We start from the raw sequence: 22,317 nt of genomic DNA on the forward strand, positions 1-22,317 counted from the left end.
CTTCTGATTGGCTCTTGCTGCACACACAGTACAGTACAGTAAGGAGACCTATCAGATTACCTCAGAATAGAAGCATGGGCTGAGTGAGGCTGCCTGTGGCAGCGGAGGAATCCGGTTTATTTGTACAACAGTAAGAGCAGAAGAATGCACTTATATTGGGAACTTGCTTGTTTTAGGGATTCTTTCAGAATCTCTTAACTCAACGGAACGACGATACATCCTCTTTAAAAACTTAAAAGAAAGAACGAGAGTGAAAAATCAGTGAGGGCGAAGGAAAGCAATAGGCTCAAATGTAAAATAGTGGGAAGGAGAAAAGAATGATTGCGGGGAGGGGGTAGTGAATGAAAAAGGAGGGCGGAGAGTGGAGAAGTTGGGGGCGAAAGGCTGATAAACAGGAAGTGAGGGGAGAGCTATGGGCATAGAAAAGAGGCTTGGAGGGACCGAGGCAAGTGATAAGCAAGCGGAGAGTGCGGGGTGCGCAGCTGGAGACAAGTCACTAGAAGTTAAAATAACGGGACAAAGTGAAGAGAGGATGTAACCCCCCTCCCTCGGATCCTACCATCCAGCCATTAACCATTCCACTGCCACACACCACCCAACTGTTCTATTTAGCCAGCTTTCACCAAAGAACTCAAGCCCGTGAACCAGATGACCCAACTTCTGTTTCTGACCCACAAGGCATTGCTGCTTTAACCTCTTCACTGCCACAGTTCTGCAAAGCAGCATTCTTTTGAAGCCTCTCCTACCCTGCAAAGCGATGTTGTGCCTGAACATGTGGGCACCGAAGCTGAGAGAGAGCTGAAAGCTCCCCACCCCTCAGCTTTTTGCACCCTCTCTCTCTCCCACTGCAGCCTTAGTCCCCAGAGTGACAGCAAACGGGGTGCTCAACATGGCCTTCCTGGGGCAGCTCTGCCTATGGGTTTGGGGTCTTTCTGTGGCACTGGGGCAGGAGGGTGATGGTTGGGGACAGATGATCCAGTGGGAAGAGAGTGGGAGGCGCTATCGGCTACTAAATTCAGGCTCTGAGTACCAGGCAGCAGGGGGAGGCACAGGTGGATCTCGAGTCCTGCTGGATGGGAGCCGTAGTGGAGGTTCAGACCTCCGACGCCGTCAAGCACCTAGTTCTCCACGCACTAGCTCCCAAACCATCAGGGGGAATACCAGACACCCATTTGGCTTCGGCCAAGTGCCCGACAACTGGCGCAGCGTAAGTGAATCAGCAAGCACTGGGCGCATTGTCCCTTCCGCAGGGGCTGGCAGCAGCGGAAGAATACGTCAGTCCTCTTCCCAGGCTTCTGTGGGTACACAGTTTTTTCCAAGGGCCCAACCCCCTTTTGTTCCCCAGTCTGACTTAAATCCTCAGGGATATGATGAGGGCTATGGGTACCAGAGAGCAGGAGGTGGGGGAGGAGGCTATTTTGCGCAATCATGGGCTGGTGGATATGAGGACTTTTGGGAGGAGCCCTCACCACCTTTTGCACAACCCCCTTATTTTGGGATCCCCCCTAACCTACCACCACAACAAGCTCCTCAAGCCCATCCAGTGCTGCCCCAGGATGGACTGGATCGGCGCTTTGCCCATAGTTTGTTCCGTGGTGAAGACCCCCCAGTCCCAGCTAGTGACCCTGTCCGCCCTGGCTATGGTGGTGGGGGTGATGCTGGGTACCCCCCTTTTGGAGGGGTGAGAGAGGGAGATGGAGGATATTATGTGGCAACTAGACCAGAACCAGTCCAGCCCCCAGCCAGAGTACCTAGTGTCCCTGCTACAGGAGGCCAAGCCCAGGTTGAACAACAAGGCAGAGCCACCGTGGGGAGCGTATTCCGAGGCAACCAGAATGGAAGAGGTAAGTTTTTAGGAGTGAGGGAATTTCAGTTGTTCTTGGTGAGGAGCCATATGCATTCAGGTATATCAGCCTGCTGACTTCTTATCTTACCTATCTGCTTTTACTTTACAGGTCTTCCTGATTTGGTACCTGATCCTAGTTATGTCCAAGCTGCTACATATATTCAACGAGCTCATCTGTATTCTCTGAAGTGTGCGGCCGAAGAGCACTGTCTCTCCAGGTCAAAATACTAACGTTTATGTGAATTAACAGCTGTAGTTCATATGTTAAGATACTATGATTTAGGGAGGCCTGGGTTTTAGTCCTCTGGTGGATTTTGTGTTCGAGAGCGAAAAAAAGGTCCTTCATAAACAATATAAATGTTAAATGTATGTGGTGCTATTTTTAGCAAGAAATAAATAGGACCCGCTGTAGGGTACTGCTTAACAAACCTATTAGTGCCACAGATCTTTTTACAAAGGGTGCGGTGCAAGGTGCTAAGTCCAAAGGGCCATGTTTTGTGCCAACCGTGGACCCTGTCACCTTTCTACAACATATGGCTGTCAGACAAAACTAGGCACAAACAGTGAATGCTGCATTGTAAAGACTGGCACACAAAAGTCCCCAACCCTTACCGTTATGCTTTAGTTCTGTGTTAAGTAAAGGAATTGCTTGTGTGTGTTGTGCTCTGCACTTTGCACTGAATGTGCTATCCCACAGCAACCACCCAGCATGAAGTATTTATTGGGGTCCTGCATGAGATTGATTGCTGTGGGTCTCTAGAACTGGGCAGACTTTGTGCCTGCTGTGATTATGTTAACCGCTCAAGATTATGAACTCAGTGACAAGGTCTTGCTGTGCTTGAAAAATGTTCTGTATGTTTAGCAGTGCCATGTAAGAATAACAATCACTAGCTGTAACTTCCAGGCCAGTCAGTGCTGAACACTGCTTTTTATGTGTGAGAGGACCTTACACAGTCAGTATCTGACCCTGGCTCAGCATCCGCTGCTTTTGTGTGAGAGAAAGGCTGCTTTCACTAGTGTGTATATGAAAATTGTTGCAGCCAGGCGCTACTGTGTGCATGCAGGCATGTGCAAAGTCAGCACTGGCTTGACAACACTTGCTTTAGGCAGAAAGGCAAATATAATTGCAAAGACAGTGAAAACATAGAAATTAAGTGAGGAGGTGACACTCAATATGGCTGCATTTAGAAATGCTATATTTGGTTTAATTAATTATTTGTAATATTTGTAAAAAAAAACCAGCCATCTCAGGCACATAGGACTAGTGATAAAGTGGCATAACAAAACTCGTTTTTTGTATGTACCCATAAATACATGCTTAAGTAGGCACAAGACTAAATATATATCACCTCCTTTTGTCCCAACAGCTCTGCATACTCGGCTGAAGCCACAGATTATGATGTTCGAGTTCTTCTACGTTTCCCACAAAGAGTGAAAAATCAGGGTACTGCTGACTTTCTGCCTACTCGCCCACGCCAGTCATGGGAATGGCACAGCTGCCACCAGTGAGTAGAAAAGAATGGAGGGCTTGACATGTTGTTTCTATCAGGGGTTGTCCACTAAAAAATCTTTTTTGAGGTTTCACATTGGCTTTAAATGGGTTTTCTGTATGAAAGTTGTTGGAGACCCCTCCTCCTTTGGGCATCACTAAAACTCAAAATTGGGAAATGTCGTATTTTATTAAAAAAAAATTGAATGACCTTATGAGTGAATGTATGTTACATGCAGCTGTTTCTCTGCTGTATGAATTGGCCCCCTACCCCCCCCCCAAAAAAAAAATTATGTGTGCATTGACAGGAATGCTATCTGCCTGTCATTGCGGAGGCATGGCAGATATCGACCCAAAACGTTCACCCTGATTGCATACTGCACACATAAACCGTCAGCAGAGAAAATGCTGCATTGTGACATTGGCCTTAACATTATATGCAGCCAGCCAATGCTGAAAGCCAGGTAGCTTAGGCAAGCCACACTCAACTGAGGGCTTCTGTTATGCCCCAGCAGGTGGGAAATAGACAGATCTGTGGGCAGATTACAAATCCGTTAGGGTGTTCTTTTAATCCAACATTCAAATAATATTACTTATTGTGTGGGCAGATTACAAATCAGTTAGGGTGTTCTTTTAATCCAACATTCAAATAATATTACTTATTGTGTGGGCAGATTACAAATCCGTTAGGGTGTTCTTTTAATCCAACATTCAAATAATATTACTTATTGTTTTAATAGTACCAGGCTTGATTTGTCTATTCTTTACCAGGCACTATCACAGCATGGATGAGTTCAGTCATTATGACTTGCTGGATGCTACCACAGGCAGAAAAGTTGCAGAGGGACATAAGGCCAGCTTCTGTTTAGAGGACACTACTTGTGACTTTGGAAACTTAAAGAGATATGCATGCACTTCACACACTCAGGTGACAATTTTATTTGAATTCCTCCTTTGCAGTGTTCTACACAGACAGGCACAATGAAAAGTAGCCGGTGGGAAAAAATATTAAGCACTGCTACAACTTCACTACTGCAGTACCTTTTATACAGAAGCTGCTAGGACTGTGGGTAAGGTTGTGGCAGGATTTAAGGTGGGAGCATAGCCAGACGGCTTAAAGGAGAAGGAAAGCCATTTTGGCATTTTACTGCCAATAGATTTGCCACATTAGTGCCACTTAGAACAAAATATTTATTCTGCAGAAACCATTACTATACCTGAGTAAACAGTTTTAGAAGCTTTCTTGGTTTGCTTAAGATAGCAGCTGCCATTTTAAGTAGCTTCCTTCCTGCTCCAGCTCTAGCTGTTATAGCTGAGATCACACATTCCTAAGGGAAGGTGGAGGGAGTTCTTAGCATTCTGGTGGGAGGGCGGGACAGGAGAGAGGAGAGAACTGCGTAGACTTTGGCCCTAGGAATTAAGGATATTTCTGAGAGAGGAAGTCAGACACTGGAACATCATGTTTACAAAAAAATAGACAAGAAATCATGTGTTTCTTTTGATAGAGGACTCAGTGCAGCATTACTGTAAGTGCATATGGCTGTATTTACATAGACCTTTCTGATAAAGCTTACTTAGTTTTTACCTTTCCTTCTCCTTTAACAGAAATGCAGGTGATGCGCCTCACTAAAAGGGACTGGGGAGAACACTGCTGTAGCTTCTATTTCAGTTTGCTTAATTTGCATCACTTTTTTCACCATTTTGTTTTTTGTCTGTTTGTTCACAATAACAAAGATACTCTGTCAAAGCACAAGTAACCTTTTTAATGCTTAAACAATTGTGTACCATTTTATTTAACATTAAAGATCTGGTTGTCATGTAGTCATGTTGCTGCCCTTATGATTTCCATAATGGCTGCTCATGTGGTAAAATGCTCACAGCTACCTTTTCATTGCCTTGAATGGTAATCACCTGTCATTGCACTCATTAGTCAGGTGATTATTGTTTAGAATTGCTCATGTCTACAAGCAATAACCACAACAATTATTGCATAAATATAGGTTGCACACAAATTAGACATAGATGTATTATTCATTAGTTGCTTTACACACAGGGTCTGAGTCCGGGATGCTACGATACTTACAATGCAGATATAGACTGTCAGTGGATTGATATCACAGAGGTGAAGCCAGGAAACTATATACTTAAGGTATGTAAACACAAAACTCTACTGTATATGAACATTTTTGGGTGTCCCAATATTTTAAATATTGTTTTTTCATATAATTATTTTAGTGTTTAACATCTGGGGGTAGGATATTCTGCAAAGTGTGCCTGATTTACCTGCCTATTTATAGGGAGGAGATTCTTTACTGGTTTCTTCAAATAAATAGGAAACCAACTGACACCATTTTAACATTTCTTTTGCTTGGATCTGATAGCCTGGAGGCATATATATTCTGCATATATATAATAAGCAGAATAAATGTAAAAAAGTTGGTGTTTTCTAAAATCTAGTTCTATGTTACTGTTTTATAAACTGCTTCTTTTTTTTCACTATAATTCTATAATATATGCGCTTTATCATGCAGGTTTAGGCCTGTGTTTCAAGCATGGGATTTATAGAGAGTGCACTGTATATTACATTGCTTTGTTGGTGTATACTAAGAATCTTTAGGGTTACAGCCTGTTAATGTTTGTTTTATATGCCTTAGGTTGTAGTGAATCCAAAGTATAAGGTTTTGGAGTCGGACTTCACCAATAATGTGGTGCGCTGTAACATCCACTACACTGGACGTTATGCATCTGCTACAAACTGCCGCATTACACAGTAAGGATTCAAACATCTGTCCGTCATTCATCAAACCTCAGTTCTTATTATGCCTCCCTTCTCTATTTTTTCCATCTTCACATTCTTTATGTATTCCCTTCCAGTCTGTGTGTTTGAGAACACTGATTCTCAGTGGGTTATACTTGCTTATAAGTAGGGAACTTAATAATTGCTTGACTTAGTATTCCAATAAGTAGTGGGTGCCAGTTTAATGATTTAGGTAAGAGTATTGCCATCAAATCATGCACTGCCCTCATTTCTACTCTTACAAGTGCCTGACCTCTCAGCTGCTTCCTAGCTTTTACCTGTTGTTATCACTTATCTGCTTTCATTTTATATTGCACTTCTGTGCACCTCTTTGCTTACTTGCAGTCATCATTTTTTTCTTTTTATTCCTAAGGTTTTGAGCCTTTCAAGACTTTCAAGGACAACTGTACCTATTGAAGATTAAGGTTTCTGCGCCCTGAACAAGTCTGTTTCTTTTTCCCTCCTTACTCACACTGGGATTTGTGTAAAAGGATTTTATTTTTTCAAATAAAATCTATTTTCTAATTTTCATACAGATTCATGAATCAGATTTGACAACTAGGGAGGGTAAAACAGGGCATTAACAAAGTCTTAAAATAAAAACTTTCATTATTTTCAAAATGTATTTCACTTTTTCCACTTCCTTGATGTGAGATGCAGATACTACATATATATTAAAACATATGAAGAGCTACAGATTTTCAACCATAAAATGTTATTTTTCCTACTCCAGAGCTTAGATGGCTAAATCTATGGAGTTTCTTAGTCTTTCTCTGGTTAAAAATGCAAAGTGATATGTTAAAACATTTAAAGTTCTCTTTTTCACCCTAACAACTATTTGGGGGTAAAAGCTCTCTTTGCACTCAAAACAGATTATCTATTGATGTACTGTTGTAGTTAATCACTTGGGTTAATTGCTGGACTTCACTTGTTCTCTATATCAACTAAAAGGTTAAAAAAGGAAGTGGCAGCAAATAGTATTTATGAGTGTGTCTGTGGCTCTGTAAAACTATATATACTGCACCCCATCCCTCGATCACTCGGTTCCTCTTAGCCACTTTTCTGTGTGGGAATTGGCTCAGTAACAAAGGTGACTCTAGGAATCTGCATTCACCTACCATTCTGATTATGATTTTGGGAAATAATTCAATCACTAAGGTCTATTTTTTCTTTAGGATGCTACAACAGGAATCCCAAGGTCTTTCCTTGAACTTGACATACATCTCAACATTTTTATGTTTTATGACACACCTCAGCCTGTCTGTACCATGTTATATGCAGCAACTCCACCAGAGCAGTTATTTAGGATCTTAAACTCCTTCAGTCCCAATGAGAATTTTTTACAGCTTGTCATATTCCAAATAGGGTGGAGTCTTTGACTTTTCCTTGACTTCCAATCTTTTTCCAATTTCATTTTGTTAAATAGGTTATTTTATGAAACCTAAATTCTCCAAATAAAAAAAAACAAGAACAATGACAGATTAGGATTGATCTTAAATCTGCTTAGTAGCTCTACAATATATGCCTTGCAATCTATGTGTGAAGTCTGCGAGTAGTGTGCATGCCAGGTAAATGCTTCCCTATAAAATATTACAGTGTATAATTACAATACCAACAGACAAGGCATATTGAAATATTTTCCATTTAAGTGTCTACTCACAGGCCTATACAGTATTTTGAAGTAATTCTGAATGCTATAGGCATGTATAACCAGGGTCAGTCTGGGCCAGCAGGATACCGGGAAAAAACCCAGTGGGCCCTGCTAACCCAGGCCTGATGTCCATGGGCACTATGGACGCTGCTCCCCCTTCTGATCATGGCCATAAAGGGAAGACAAGGTACGGGCACAAGCATGTGTGCGGGGGGGGGGGGGGGGGGGGAGAGGGTTGCACTGGGTTTTCTGTGAGAAGAAGCTTGCGACTGGGGTGATGGGCCCCTGAGATGACACCCCGTTGAGCCCCGCACACCCTAGTCCGGCACTGTGTATAACTTTATTTATAGAGCACTACAATTTTACAATATTGAAACATACACAAAGAAACAACAACATTATAACAATAATAGTAAATAAATAAGTCAAAATAAACAAAAATTAGGTGCCACATGTTAAAAAACACAGTAGGAAGGAAGTTTCTGCCCCTTAGAGCTTACAGTCTAAGCGTGTGGATAACATACCTGCACTAATAGGAGGGAAATGTGCACAAAGGTTTAAGCACTGGCCTTAAATTCAAGGACTAGTCAGGTAGTGTACTAGTGCTCAAAAAAGGTAGGATCTGAGTTTGTTCTGGAAAGGGTTCAAAGAGTGTTCCTTACAGAAGAATTCAGGGGTAACATTTTAGAGATAAGGAGCAGCAAGATAGAAAGGTTAGATACAAGAGATGATATTGGGTGTGGATAAGGGCTTTGAATGTTAGCAGGAAGATTTTGTATGCTATCCTTTGCTTAACAGCCATGATAAAGAGTCCCTCTTAGGAGAGAGGAGGTGAATTCTAGCAGTAGAGTTTATAACAGGGGAGATCTGTTTGTAAGAGGTTGCAGTAGTCTAAACAGGATAGGATAAGGGCATGGATTAGTGTTTTAATAGTTAAAACACCATATAACAGAGGAAAAAGTGGCAGGTTTTGGCAGTTGCATTAAGAAGAGAAGGTTTTGGTCAACATTAATGCCCAAACAGCGATCTGAATCAACAGGGTTAATGATCAGGTTTTGGGGGATTCCCCTCCCCCACATATGTGCCTTAATGTGCGACAGCACAGGGTGAGTACCCCAAAAGCCCTTATACTGTTTAAAGTAGGCAAAACAGTAATACCAAAAAATGAAAGTGTATAAAAGTACTGGTACTGGTACAACTGATGTAATTGCTTTAGAAACATTACTATAGCCATTCAAATGTGAAACTCATCTGCTATGTAACCTGTTATCTGCTATGTAGCCTGTACCTTTTCTCCTTTTTTTTCCCAGCTTGAATGGCTGCCCCCATGGCTACACAGCAGCTTATTTATATAAACTATAGAAGTGTTTCTGTTGCAAATACGCAAATTTAACCAGTGCAGGGTAACAGTGCAATGTATTATAATTACTTTAAAACACTTTCATTTTTTGGTGTTACTGTTCCTTTACACTGGTAGATATCTGCCAACTGACAGTAAGTACAAAAGCAAAAGTTGCCAAGTAATGCATTTCCTGCACTTTATGGCTTATGTCACACAGGGGGATTGATAGCTGATCTTGTAGCTGTCTGCAGATATCTTTCATACCTAAGTTACTTAGGAAACTATACATTTATTGGTATGCAATATTTATCAGAAACCAAAACAATTGTGGGTGGAAAAGCACCTGTAGTGCTTAATTCGCTTAGTTGATAATTCGCTTTTAGATGTTTAGCATTTGTACTGTATTTTGCCAAACACTGGCAAAATACAGCATTGTCTATTTTTGTAGCTATGACAAGTACAGGTATGGGACCTGTTTCGGGGTTTTCCGGATAAGGGGTCTTTCCGGATAAGGGGCCTTTCCATAATTCGAATCTCCTACCTTAAGTCTACTAAAAAAAATGATTTAAACCCAATAGGGTTGTTTTGCCTCCAATAAGGATTAATTATACCTTAGTTGGGATCAAGTACAAGGTACTGTTTTATTATTACAGAGAAAAAGGAAATCATTTATAAAAATGTAAATTATTTTATTAAAATGGACTCTATGGGAATTGGCCTTTCTGTAATTCGATACATTCTGGATAATGGGTAAATGGATAAGGTGTCGATACCTGTAGCTGCTACTAGTAGTTCTGTGTGTCTTTACCCTTTAGGTTTAATAAGGTTCTTAATACACCTCATGAGAGTGGTTAGGTAGGACTGCATAATAACAACAAAATGCTATAAAAAAGGCTGTGTAGCCCAAACAACAGCCATCAAGCTGTTTTTAAACTACAACTCCCAGAATTTATTGAGAGATCAGGAGTGGTTATCGAACAGGACCCGCAACTTGTAGGTTGGTGGGATTTGCTGTTCAAAGTTTACTCTACAGCAGATTCTCTTGTTCTGTCCCTCCGTAATGCTAGACAAAAATCTTAATTAACATTTGTGATAGGTTTAATATGATTCTTGGAGAACAAGTTTGTGCGTGGGTGTTTGGAAAAAAAAAACCAAACAGTTATATAAAAGTATCCAGGAGATATTGGGAGGGAGCTGGGGAAGGTCATAAGCAGAATGGAATTCCACTAATGTGTTTAATTGATGTCACACAGCCAAGAGGAGGAGCATAACAAGGTCACTGAGAGTCAACATCAGAGCAGGGGTTCCAAGGGGAATAAATAGTGATGGAAGACGTACAGTTCCAGTTAAACCGTTACCAGATGGGTAATTACATGCAAGCTCTGAGCTCCATGTATGGGCATTTATAAAAGTGCTGTTACATTGTATATGTAACCTACATTTTTGTTTTTTGACTGAGCTTCAGTCAGATGATTGAAAAAATATTGCTGCATTCAGTTCCTCTTTGAGCAAAAGGTTTCTTTCATGGCTTGGAAACACAAACATTTTTGTTTTGTTAATGAAGCGTGTCACTGCATTACCCCATGACTAACCCCCCTTTTTTTTGCATAGTTTCCTTAATAAAATCAAGATAAATACATTCATAGACATCTACAAAATAATTAACTCACCCTCTTATATTTAACCAGTATATTTAACCAGATTTTTAGGGATTTAGGGTTACAAAAAGGAGGAAAGGTACAGCAGTAATTCATTCTTGGTCAGCAGTGTATATTACATCTTGGGCATGATTAGGGTTACCTTCAGAAGCTGTGTCTCTAACCAAACTCCCCATATTATATTAAATTATTTGGTTTTCCTTAGGCTATATATAAAATTGGGGAGTATCTTAATAAAGGAGAGGGAAAAGTAAAAATCACTAGGGGGTACCAAATGTTAGGCACCCCCAGTGATTGTAATCGCTTACCTTTTACCCTGTATCCAGTAGTGATTATTGACCTGACATGGAACCATCTCTTTCCCTGCATCTCTTACATGCAGGAGACTGAATCCAGCAGTGTAGCTACTCTGCACCAGGCCCACCCACAAAAACATTTTCATAGGGGCCCAGCACCAAGTAAGAAACCCTACCTGGCCCCATTGCTCCAGTCTGCTTGTGTATAAATCCCTACTCCCTGCCCACTATCCTACCTGAGGAACAGCCGGAGCAGGGATTTAAATGCAATAATAGAGAAAGCAGATGACCCCAGTCCAGGCCCCCCATGTTCCCTGGGCCCACGTGTGGCTGCGGGGTCTGCTTCTTCTATTGTTACTCCACTGGAGTCTTACTCATACAGTAAACTCAGAGAAATATCACAAAGGAACCTAATTGGCAGTAAGTGTTAGCTTTAAAAGATGTCTAATATGTGAACTTTCAAAGCAACAAGGGCTACTAAGAAAGGTCCAAAGAACCTGCATCAGTCACAAAACCAGAAATATTAATTAATGTGGGAACAGATTTAAAAATGATGATAAATAATGTCAAAGAGAGACAAAATGCATCAGCAAAAAGGAACAGGGCCTGGAAGTCAGTGACAGGGATAAATAGATATTTAACTGTACACTTCCTTGCACCCAAATCTCAGTAAAAGGCTTTAAAAGATGTAAATATTGAAAGGGCCTCTGTTTGAAAGCGCTTGTATTGAAAGGCCAAAACACTAAGGGGCACATTTACTAACCCACGAACGGGCCGAATGCGTCCGATTGCGTTTTTTTCGTAATGATCGGTATTTTGCGATTTTTTTCGGAAAATTGTCGCGACTTTTTCGTTACTAATACGATTTGTGCGAAAAAACGCGAGTTTTTCGTAGCCATTCCGAAAGTTGCGCAAAATCTGACGATTTTTCGTAGCGTTAAAACTTGCGCAAAAAGTTGCGATTTTTTCGTAGCGTTAAAACTTGCGCGAAACGTCGCACCTTTTAAGTTTTAACGCTACGAAAAAGGCGCAACTTTTCGCGCAAGTTTTAACGCTACGAAAAAATCGGCAGATTTTGCGCAACTTTCGGAATGGCTACGAAAAAACTTGCGTTTTTTCGCGCAAATCGTATTGGTAACGAAAAAGTCGCGACAATTTCCGAAAAGTCGTAAAGACGCCGAAAAAATCGCAAAAATACGAAAAAGTCGCAAAATGTTCGTTTTCAAATCGGAATTTTTCCAATTCGGTTCTGAGTCGTGTCTTAGTAAATGTACCCCTATGCCATCTTTTAATCTTTTACCTACATTTGGTTATGTTTGGATTTGCAAAAACCCAAAAAGGATATCATAAACCCACAATGTTTATTGCCAACTTTTAAAGTGAGGTATCAATATTGGAATGGACAGCCATCTTGTGGGAGTCAGTAGGTCAAATGATTGGCTGCATAACAACAAAGGAATGTGAGACTATTATAGAGATCCAGGTGCACTTTATAATACTGTTCCCCAATGATGTTCTTATATTCCAAGATAGTACCGCCCCATACACAGTGCTAGATTTATACATTTTTGCCCTATTGCTAGCAACTGTAGAGTCAGCCAAAAGTAAAGTTATCAGATTTCAAAGTGAAATCTGGGATTTCCAGGAAGGGGCCTGCAGCAAGTGCAGCATGCCGTGCAACATTTTAATATGCCATGCCCAACAGCCTTTTCCACTAAGATGTGTGCACAGTTGATTGAAAGGACCCTATATTGAACCTGCACAACTGAGAATTAGGAAAATGACACACAGTCAATATGGTGGCAACAAAGCACCTCAATACACCCTTCACTAGTTAAACATTGGAAATGCCAGAAGCATGTAAGTAAAAGGGTATAATTGTGCAGCAGTATTTTCACATTTTTACACAGTTACTGATGTGCTTGCAACAATTACAATGCTTATTTACATTTTATTTTGTCTGATTTTGCACTGCTGTTTTTTTACACTTTGGCATTATACTCATTTTTGCAGCCAGATCAGGGTTGGACTTTTGGAAATGGTTAAAGGCTCATGGCGTGAATGCATCCCTCCAAAGGATTTTTATGGCCCCCAGCCTGCTTAAAGGCTACATAGACTTGATTGCATGACATCTTCATTTTAATATAATCTCGCCAAGACATATGCTGTATGAGACATAATTGGCCCATAACATGTAACAATTTAGACAACAGTGGTCTAGTTTATTAACTACCTTGTATCCTCCTAACACATTTATATAGATCAGAGCTGCGAGACTATCTTCCTGGGTACATTGCTTAGGTTGCCTGCCTATACAGCAGAGGCTTCAGGTTTTTCATAAGAAGGTATTTATACTCAGGCTTTGAGAAGTACTAGCTCCAAAATGATCTCTCTATAGATTGAATACTAAATAGAATTTTTTTTGGGGGGTGGATTAGCTTTACCTACCCTAGTCTCGGAAAAGCCATACTATTAACAGCAGACCTGGTTACATTTATTTCTACAGATAATTATAATTCACTAGAGTGCAGTCCCACCTCCAAATATTCATACATCATATTGTGTGGAGCAATGGCGAGGTATTGCAGTGAGAGTCGGACTTTCTGTGAGACTGCATGAAATACCAGTGTGGTTTGCTGTTGCATCTCTTAACAGTGACCCAAAGAAGTATGCAAACTTTGTTGACGACTTCTGTAAAAAGCTGTTATGTTCCGAGTGGAAGAGCTGAAATGGATTCTAGTGGCTAGATGCACAGGGGAACATAACTATGGCAGTGCAGGAGAGAGCTAAAACCCCCAGGCATTACTGAGTTGCGGCTGGGAATGAAATCTGCTATGGATATAAGTTTTGAGTAGAGATACATGAAATACAGGATCGATCTTTAAAGAAGGAGGAAGTTCTAGGCGATAAGTCACAGGATTGATTTGAGTCGCAATACAAAACTGTCCCAAAAATTTCTGATTCAGCTTAACAGTGGGTATTCTCAGTCTGATGTTTTTTGCTGATAGCCAAACTTACCATCCACAGCATAAGTGGATTCTTTTATTCGCTTAGAATCAGTGTATTTCTCGGCTTTATACTTAGCCTCATGCAAAGAGGACTTTAAGAAGCACAAAATGTCTTGAAGAAGTAACAGATTGCTCTTGAAAAGATGGCAGAGGAGACTGACTTGGTGTGGAGGGTAACAATGATGGGTGAAAACCCAAGTTTGCCACAAAAAGAAGACATTCAAATGGAAGAATGGACTGAATTATTATCTGATTTATTGAGTATGTAAACCATTCATTTTGAAGAAAGATAACATAGCAACACAAATATTGCTCTAGTATAAGCCTTTCTGCCTAAATGTTTTTTTGTGGATATAATTCTGAGGAGAAAGAAACTTAAATATTTAAAAAATCTGCAGAATATTTGCCAGGATTTCATGATGAACTGAGTACCCCTGTCAGAAAAAACTGAAACTGGTGTTCTATGCAATCTAAAAACCTCACATAAGACCAATTCTGCTGTCCAAGCTGCAGAAGGAAGTCCCTTAATTGGAATGAAGTAAGCCATTTTAGTTAACCTACAACTAATATAATGTCATAACCTTTAGATGGTGGCATTCTAGAGGACTTATTCCGTGCACAAACCTCAGGAATTAATACAGAAATTGATAAAGACATTTTGTTGCATTTTGTTTGATAAATTCAAGCATGCCTGGCTGTGGGGGATCTATGTGTGAATGGTAATATATTCTCACACAACTTTGAAGGGACAAATATTTGCCTTTGGAAGTAACCGTTATGTTGAACAAGATCACTAGAGGTAAATAATGATTTTGCTTCTAGATCAGACTCAGTAAGGGATTTCATTTATTCCCTTAAATCCAAATGGGCTTGAAGATACAAAAAATGTTTCTTGTTGCGAATAGGGATTTCAGAATTCAGTCCAGATAAAAGAGAAGCCAAGTTACAATCACTGGGGGGTGCCAAATCTTAGGCACCCCTCAATGATTGTAATCACTTGCCTGATACCCCAGGCTGGTGCTCCTGTTATCTGAAAACTAAACCGGCCCAGGGTTCATGCGACCAGGCGATCATCTTCCTTCACTCGTCTTCAGAATCCCGGGCCAGCACATGCACAGTAGGGTACAAAAGACTACTTTTCTTTTTACATTTTTTTTCTTGCGCTAGCAAAAGCGGCGTGAAGGCAGAACACGGAAAAAGATCACTTGGTTGCAGGTATACTGCCCAGGTGGTTTTCTGCCAACAGGAGCACTGGCCCAGGGTATCAGGAAAGTGATTAGAATTACTGGGGGGGGGTCGGGGTTGCTTAATATTTTGGCATTTCCCAGCAATTAGACCTTTCCTTCTCCTTTAAACCCATACATGGAAGTCTAGATAAAGCATCAGTTTTTTTTTTTTTTTTTTATGCTGGGCGATAAGTGATTGTAATGTTTAATCTTAAAAGAATATCCCATCTAGCCTGATGAGCATTTATTCTTTTTTAGCTGACAAAAAACCAAGATTCTTATGATCCATAAAGACGATACCTGTATGGCTAGCACCTTCTAAAAAATGCCTCCGCTCCTCAAAAGCTGTTTTAATAGCCAATAGCTCCTTATTGCCAAGGTTTTAGTTCCTTTCTGCATGAGAATGTTTGTGGGACAGGACGGCACATGGATGTAAAAGACCTTGCTATGAAAGAACAGTGCTAAGAAAGAACAGTGCTAAGACCCAAAACTTTCACTATAAAAGGAAGGTTTGGGTCTTGATGGGCCAGTATAGGTGGAGAAGAGAAGTGCTTTTAGTTTCAGCAGCCGAGAACCATTGGAATGGAATTCCTTTACACAAATTAACCTTCTGTAGAAGTTTATGAATCCTACAAACTGTTGGACACCCTTCACATTTAAAGTAGCCCAGTGTAGGATTGCTTCCACTTTGTCTGACTCCATCTCAATTCCATGTGATGAGATTTGAAAACCTAAAAACGTAATCTTAGATACCTCAAACTCACATTTTTCTAATTTAGCAAATAAATCATGTTTCCTTAGTCAAAGAAATGTATTCTATGTTGCTCCAGACTATGCGAGAAAATCAGAATATCATCCAGATATACTATGATAAAATGATGAAAAAGATCACAAAAGGTATAAGTTACAAAAAACTGAAAAGTAGCACAAGCATTGCATAAACCAAATAGCATTACTAGCTACTCAAAGTGGCCATAGTGGTTTGGAAAAGCCGTTTTCCACTCATAGTTACATAGTTACATAGTTACATAGGGTTGAAAAAAGACCATTGTCCATCAAGTTCAACCCATCCGAGTAAACCCAGCACACAACCTATACTAACCAATCTATACACTCACATACATAAACTATATATATACAATCAGTAATACTAACTGTAGATATTAGTATCACAATAGCCTTGGATATTCTGCTTGTTCAAGAACTCATCCAGGCCCCTCTTAAAGGCATTAACAGAATCTGCCATTACCACATCACTAGGAAGGGCATTCCACAACCTCACTGCCCTCACCGTGAAAAAACACCTACGCTGCTTCAAATGGAAGCTCCGTTCCTCTAATCTATAGGGATGACCTCTGGTGCGCTGATTGTTTTTATGGGAAAAAAGAACATCCCCCAACTGCCTATAATCCCCTCTAATGTACTTGTACAGAGTAATCATGTCCCCTCGCAAGCGCCTCTTTTCCAGAGAAAACAACCCCAACCTCGACAGTCTAACCTCATAGCTTAAATCTTCCATCCCCTTTACCAGTTTAGTTGCACGTCTCTGCACTCTCTCCAGCTCATTAATATCCTTCTTAAGGACTGGAGCCCAAAACTGCACTGCATACTCAAGGTGAGGCCTTACCAGGGACCTATAAAGCGGCAAAAATATGTCCTCATCCCTTGAGTCAATGCCCTTTTTTATACAAGACAGCACTTTATTTGCTGTAGTAGCCACAGAATGACACTGCCTGGAATTGGACAACTTGTGATCTACAAAAACCCCTAGATCCTTCTCCATTAAGGAAACCCCCAACACACTACAATTCAGTAGATAGTTCGCGTTTATATTATTCCTACCAAAGTGCATAACTTTGCACTTGTCAACATTGAACCTCATTTTCCAGTTTGCTGCCCAGTTTTCCAATTTTGTCAAATCGCTCTGCAAAGTGGCAGCATCCTGCATGGAACTTATAGTTTTGCACAATTTAGTGTCATCAGCAAAAATAGAAACAGTACTCTCTATGCCCACCTCCAGGTCATTAATAAACAAGTTAAAAAGCAAAGGACCAAGGACTGACCCCTGCGGTACTCCACTAACCACACTGGCCCAATTAGAAAATGTTCCATTTACCACCACTCTTTGTACTCTATCCTTCAGCCAGTTCTCTATCCAATTACAAATATTATGTTCTAGGCCAATATTCCTCAATTTGATCATTAACCTTCTGTGAGGTACTGTATCAAACGCTTTAGCAAAATCTAAATAGATGACATCAACTGCCATTCCAGCATCAAGGTTCCTGCTCACCTCCTCATAAAAGGCAACTAAATTAGTCTGGCAAGATCTGTTACGCATAAAACCATGCTGGCACAAACTAATAGTATTGTGAACTGCAATGTATTCAACTATCCTATCCCTTATTACCCCTTCCAGAAGCTTTCCTACTACTGATGTCAGACTAACAGGCCTATAGTTTTCAGGCTGAGAACGAGATCCCTTTTTAAATAATGGCACCACATTAGCAATCCGCCAGTCTCTCGGCACCATGCCAAACCTCAACGAATCCTGAAAAAAGTGAAGAGGCTTGGCAATCACAGCGCTCAGCTCATTTAATATCCTGGGATGAATCCCATCCGGTCCTGGACCTTTGTTTACCTTTACATGTTCAAGTCTCTTTTGAATTTCCTCCTGAGTGACCCACGCGTCAGTAGCTAAATTACTAGCACTGGGTATATTAAAAGGGAAGCCTTCATTATCTGGCTCCTCAGATGTATAGACAGATGAAAAATAAGAGTTCAAAATTTCTGCTTTTTCCCCGTTCTCATCAACCAACGTACCCCCCCGTGATAATAAAGTTCCCACCCCTTCTTGCTTCATTTTTTTACTATTCACATAATTAAAAAATAATTTTGGATTCTTTTTACTCCTAGCTGCAATATCCCTTTCCATCTCTATTTTAGCTTGCTTGATAGCTTTTTTGCATGCTTTATTTGCTTCCTTGTACCTGATGAAAGTTTCCGCTGTCCCAGCTAACTTGAATGCTTTAAAAGCACATTTTTTATTACCAACCTCGACCCTAACTCTTTTATTCAGCCATAAGGGTTTTGCTTTGCAATGCCTCTCCTTGCTTACAAGGGGAATATACTGTTGTGTATACTTGCAAAGCAATGTTTTAAAGATGTTCCATTTTCCTTCTGTGTCTAACCCCATGAAAAGCCTTTCCCAGCTGACACATTGCAGAGATGCCCTTATACTGGCAAAGTCTGCACGTCTAAAATTGAGCGTTTTAGTTACTCCCTTATAGAGCTGTCTCTGTAGCATTATCTCAAAGGAGACCATGTTGTGATCACTGTTCCCCAAATGCTCACCCACACAAATGTTAGAGATAAGTTCAGTATTATTAGATATTACCAGGTCCAAAATAGACTCATTCCGAGTAGGTTCTTGAACCACCTGAAATAAAAAGTTGTCATTTAGCATATTTACAAACCCACTAGCTTTTTCTGACTTAGCCACCCCATTACTCCAGTCAATGTCCGGATAATTAAAGTCCCCCATAATAACAACTTGACCCAATTTTGAAGCCTCCTCCATTTGCAAAAGTAGCTGGGACTCATCCCCCTCATCTATACGGGGTGGTTTATAGCATACACCAATGATCATTTTCTTTGTGACCTTCAGCCCTACTGAAATTTCTACCCAAAGAGATTCAACGTTTTCATCTCATCTCCGGATCTAATACAAATTAGGTACTTAGGTTACTTAATACATCAAGGAAATCTGTGTAACAAATAGGTATGGCTGTACTTATATTAGTGATCCTATGAGCTTTATAGAAAGGAGTTTGATCAATTGTGCTACTTAAACTAACCACTAATCCCCAATCCTGGGCATTGCAAGAGAGTAACATTAATATTTACCCAATCTATATTAGATTGTTATAGATTTATATAGATTTTTTTTAGTTAACCAAGGAAACCCTAAGATAAAATCAAAAGAAAGAGTTGGGAAGACATCAAAGGTTGCTTTTTCTGAATGCTCTTTATTGAAAAAGAAAAAAACATCCTTTCTCCTTAGAGAAAACAGGACCAGCATGCAAAAGGGCTGCCATCAACCACTTTTATGGAAACAGGATAGGGTTTGGATAGCTATGGCAGTGCAGTTGGGATTGTCAAAAATAATGGCAATGGCAGCTAAAAAGCCCTCACAATCAGTAAGCAATGGACTTACTCAATAATAATAATTAGGGGGGCCCAAGCTTAAACTTCCTCTTGCAAAAGAGTTAACATAAATTCCACTTTGAAAAATAGAGCCTGTATTGGTTTCTAAAACACTTTATATGCCTTCTTATATCATTTTATTGGAAGATAACTCTTCAGGCTGCAACTATTTTTCTCTCTTTGTTACAAGCTGGTAAATTCTTGTTTGTTGTACACAGTGTTGCCAGGGATGGTATGGGTAGCATGCTCTCCAGTATGGATAGGCAGAGAGTTCTAGTGTTTCTTCTTCTCAAACCTCCATTCTTAAATCTTATAATTTCCACCTATCATCTGTACTCAAGTCAAATCCTAGGACTTGACTTTCTTTAATGCCAAATTGATATCTTGCCACAATTGATGGCATGCCATAACATACAGATCTAGCAACAATAATTACTATTGCAGGCAGCCCAAGATTTTCCAAGGAGAGAAAATCAGTTTAATGGAGGCTTTATAAGAATGGCATCCAACAACTAGAACAATAATGTTGGCCTCCTCTATTTTACATCTTCACAAAGTGAATTAAATTAAGTACTTTTGGCCCTGTATCAAGTGGTTTAAAGATATTCTGTCATGATTTTTATGGTGTACTTTTTATTTCTAAATTACACTGTTTACATAGCAAATAACTCACTCTGCCATTTAAAATGTTATTTTCGAACCAACAAATGTTTTTTTGTTGTTGAAATATTGTAGGCTGCCAGCTCAGTGCATTGTGCCTAAAGGTGGCCATACACAGTAAGATCCGCTCATTTGGCAAGGTCGCCAAGCGAGTTGATCTTCTCCCAATATGCCCACCTACGGTTGGGTGATATCTGGATAATTAGATTGTTTGGCCATAGGGTCAGATGTCCGTTGGGGAGGCCCGTTGGGGAGGCCCATACATAGGCAGATAAGCTGCCGAATCGGTGGAAAGGACCGATAAAGGCAGCTGAAATTGGCCTGTGAATGGCCACCTTTATTCTGAGCTTTCAGAAGGAGCCAGCAATGCTCAATGGAACTGCTTTTGGATAGCCTATTGTTTTTCATACTCAATGTACTTTTAAGTTGCATAATAGCAAAACATGGTTCTCCTGCTTGGGTGCTATTCTCATGTCTACTTTCATAGAAGTCAATGTACCATTATTTAGAAGTAAAAATTTAGGACAGTATTAGGAAGTACTATTAGCCTGTGGAGGCACAGTTCAGGCAGCTGAATCCTTCATCAGAGGTTGCTATGGAATACTGCTCATGGACAAACTTTATGCCTTTTATTACATATGGGGGTTTGTGTGCTACAGCAAGCATATCATTACAGTATGCAAGATTCCCTCCAACAGTTTTTGAAAAAAAGGCAAGGGTCAGGTCATCCCCCATCTGACAAGGTGGAACCTGTTAGTTTGTGATGGGACAGGTATTGAAAAACCTGTATAAGTGTGGACACCAGACAGTAAAAAGGGGAAAGCCTGTAAGGAGCCGGAGGAGCCGGTGACAAGATAGCATGTGAATACTGAGGTTTTGGAAGACAGAGCGAAGCCATGACAGGAAGGACGAAGCTGACCATTCCATTATTCCATTACTCTGGTGGCAATGACAAAGTAGATTGCACAATTAATATGTAACTATATATAGTAAAAATATTGCTTTAGTTTAAATAATCAGTTAATTGTAACAATTGTTTGATTTATTACTTAATATATTACCTTTAATATACACTTAATGGTGTGGATAATTTGTCTGCTTTCTAAAAACTATAACCCTAGTAAGAGGAGTGAATAATATTATTATCAAAATTATATCAAATCTTACATCAGGATTACCCTTGAATGGGGCTCACAACTGTGTGTACAGGAGCCGTATATATTCTATGGCAACCTGTAGGGATGTGTGAATGTTTTTGCCAGACAAGGATTCGCTGCAAAATTCTGCGTTTTGCAAATTTGTTTGTGAAACTGCTGCAGAAATTTGGCTAAAAAATTAGCGAGAAAAAGCTGCAGCAGTGTCCAAGAAGTCACGGTTGAGTAAAAAAAGTTGTAGTCGTGTAAAAAAAAGTTGCGTGGTAGACGCATTTTACAAATTTTCTGCCATTTCTCAATTTTTCCAGTAGTTTGATTAATTTTGTGGAAGCGGGACAGATTCGCTCATCAACAGCAACCTGTTTACCATCACTGTCATACAAGTTTCTCAAGTCATTATGTAGTACAGGTATCAGACCCCTTATGCGGAAACCCATTATCCAGAAAGTTACGAATTACGGAAAGGTCGTCTCCCATAGATTCCATTTTAATCAAATAATTCACATTTTTAAAAATGATTTGCTTTTTCTCTGTAATACAGTACTTTGTACTTGATCCCAACTAAGATATAATTAATCCTTATTGGTGGCAAAACAATCCTATTGGGTTTAATTACTGTTTAAATAATTTTATTAGCAGACTTAAGGTAGGAGATCTGAATTACGGAAAGACCCCTTATCCAGAAAACCCCCAGTTCCCGAGCATTCTGGACAACGGATCCCATATCTGTACTATTTATACAAATATATTTATATTTGCAGTGAGGCATAACCAGATTTTGCCAGTAACGCTTTTCTGTACATCCAAGTTGTGCTTTCTTTGATTAAAAATACTCAGTGTTATTTTCCTGACTTCTTAAACTACTCTGTGGGCCATTAACCATTTTAATAGCAGATAACCTTTCAAACTGCATGCTCATTGAAGTGAATACTTTTTATTTTCCTCCCTAACAGGCAGTTTTCTCCCCCTCTCCTATCTGCGGCT

General features: G+C 40.1%; 1 protein-coding gene across 1 annotated transcript; it reads left to right on the forward strand.

Moving 5' to 3' along the window:
* The first annotated feature begins 405 nt into the window (after positions 1–405).
* loxl1 (lysyl oxidase like 1) lies at positions 406–6,753 on the forward strand. Its single transcript, NM_001102831.1, is given in 7 exon segments — positions 406–1,844; positions 1,956–2,064; positions 3,214–3,351; positions 4,107–4,263; positions 5,389–5,484; positions 5,990–6,105; positions 6,506–6,753. Coding segments are annotated over 7 exon segments (1,578 nt in total). The 5' UTR covers positions 406–889; the 3' UTR covers positions 6,513–6,753.
* Positions 6,754–22,317: the final 15,564 nt, after the last annotated feature.

This window comes from Xenopus tropicalis, chromosome 3 (assembly GCF_000004195.4).
Source record: "Xenopus tropicalis strain Nigerian chromosome 3, UCB_Xtro_10.0, whole genome shotgun sequence".
In the NCBI taxonomy this organism is placed as follows: Eukaryota; Metazoa; Chordata; class Amphibia; order Anura; family Pipidae; genus Xenopus; species Xenopus tropicalis.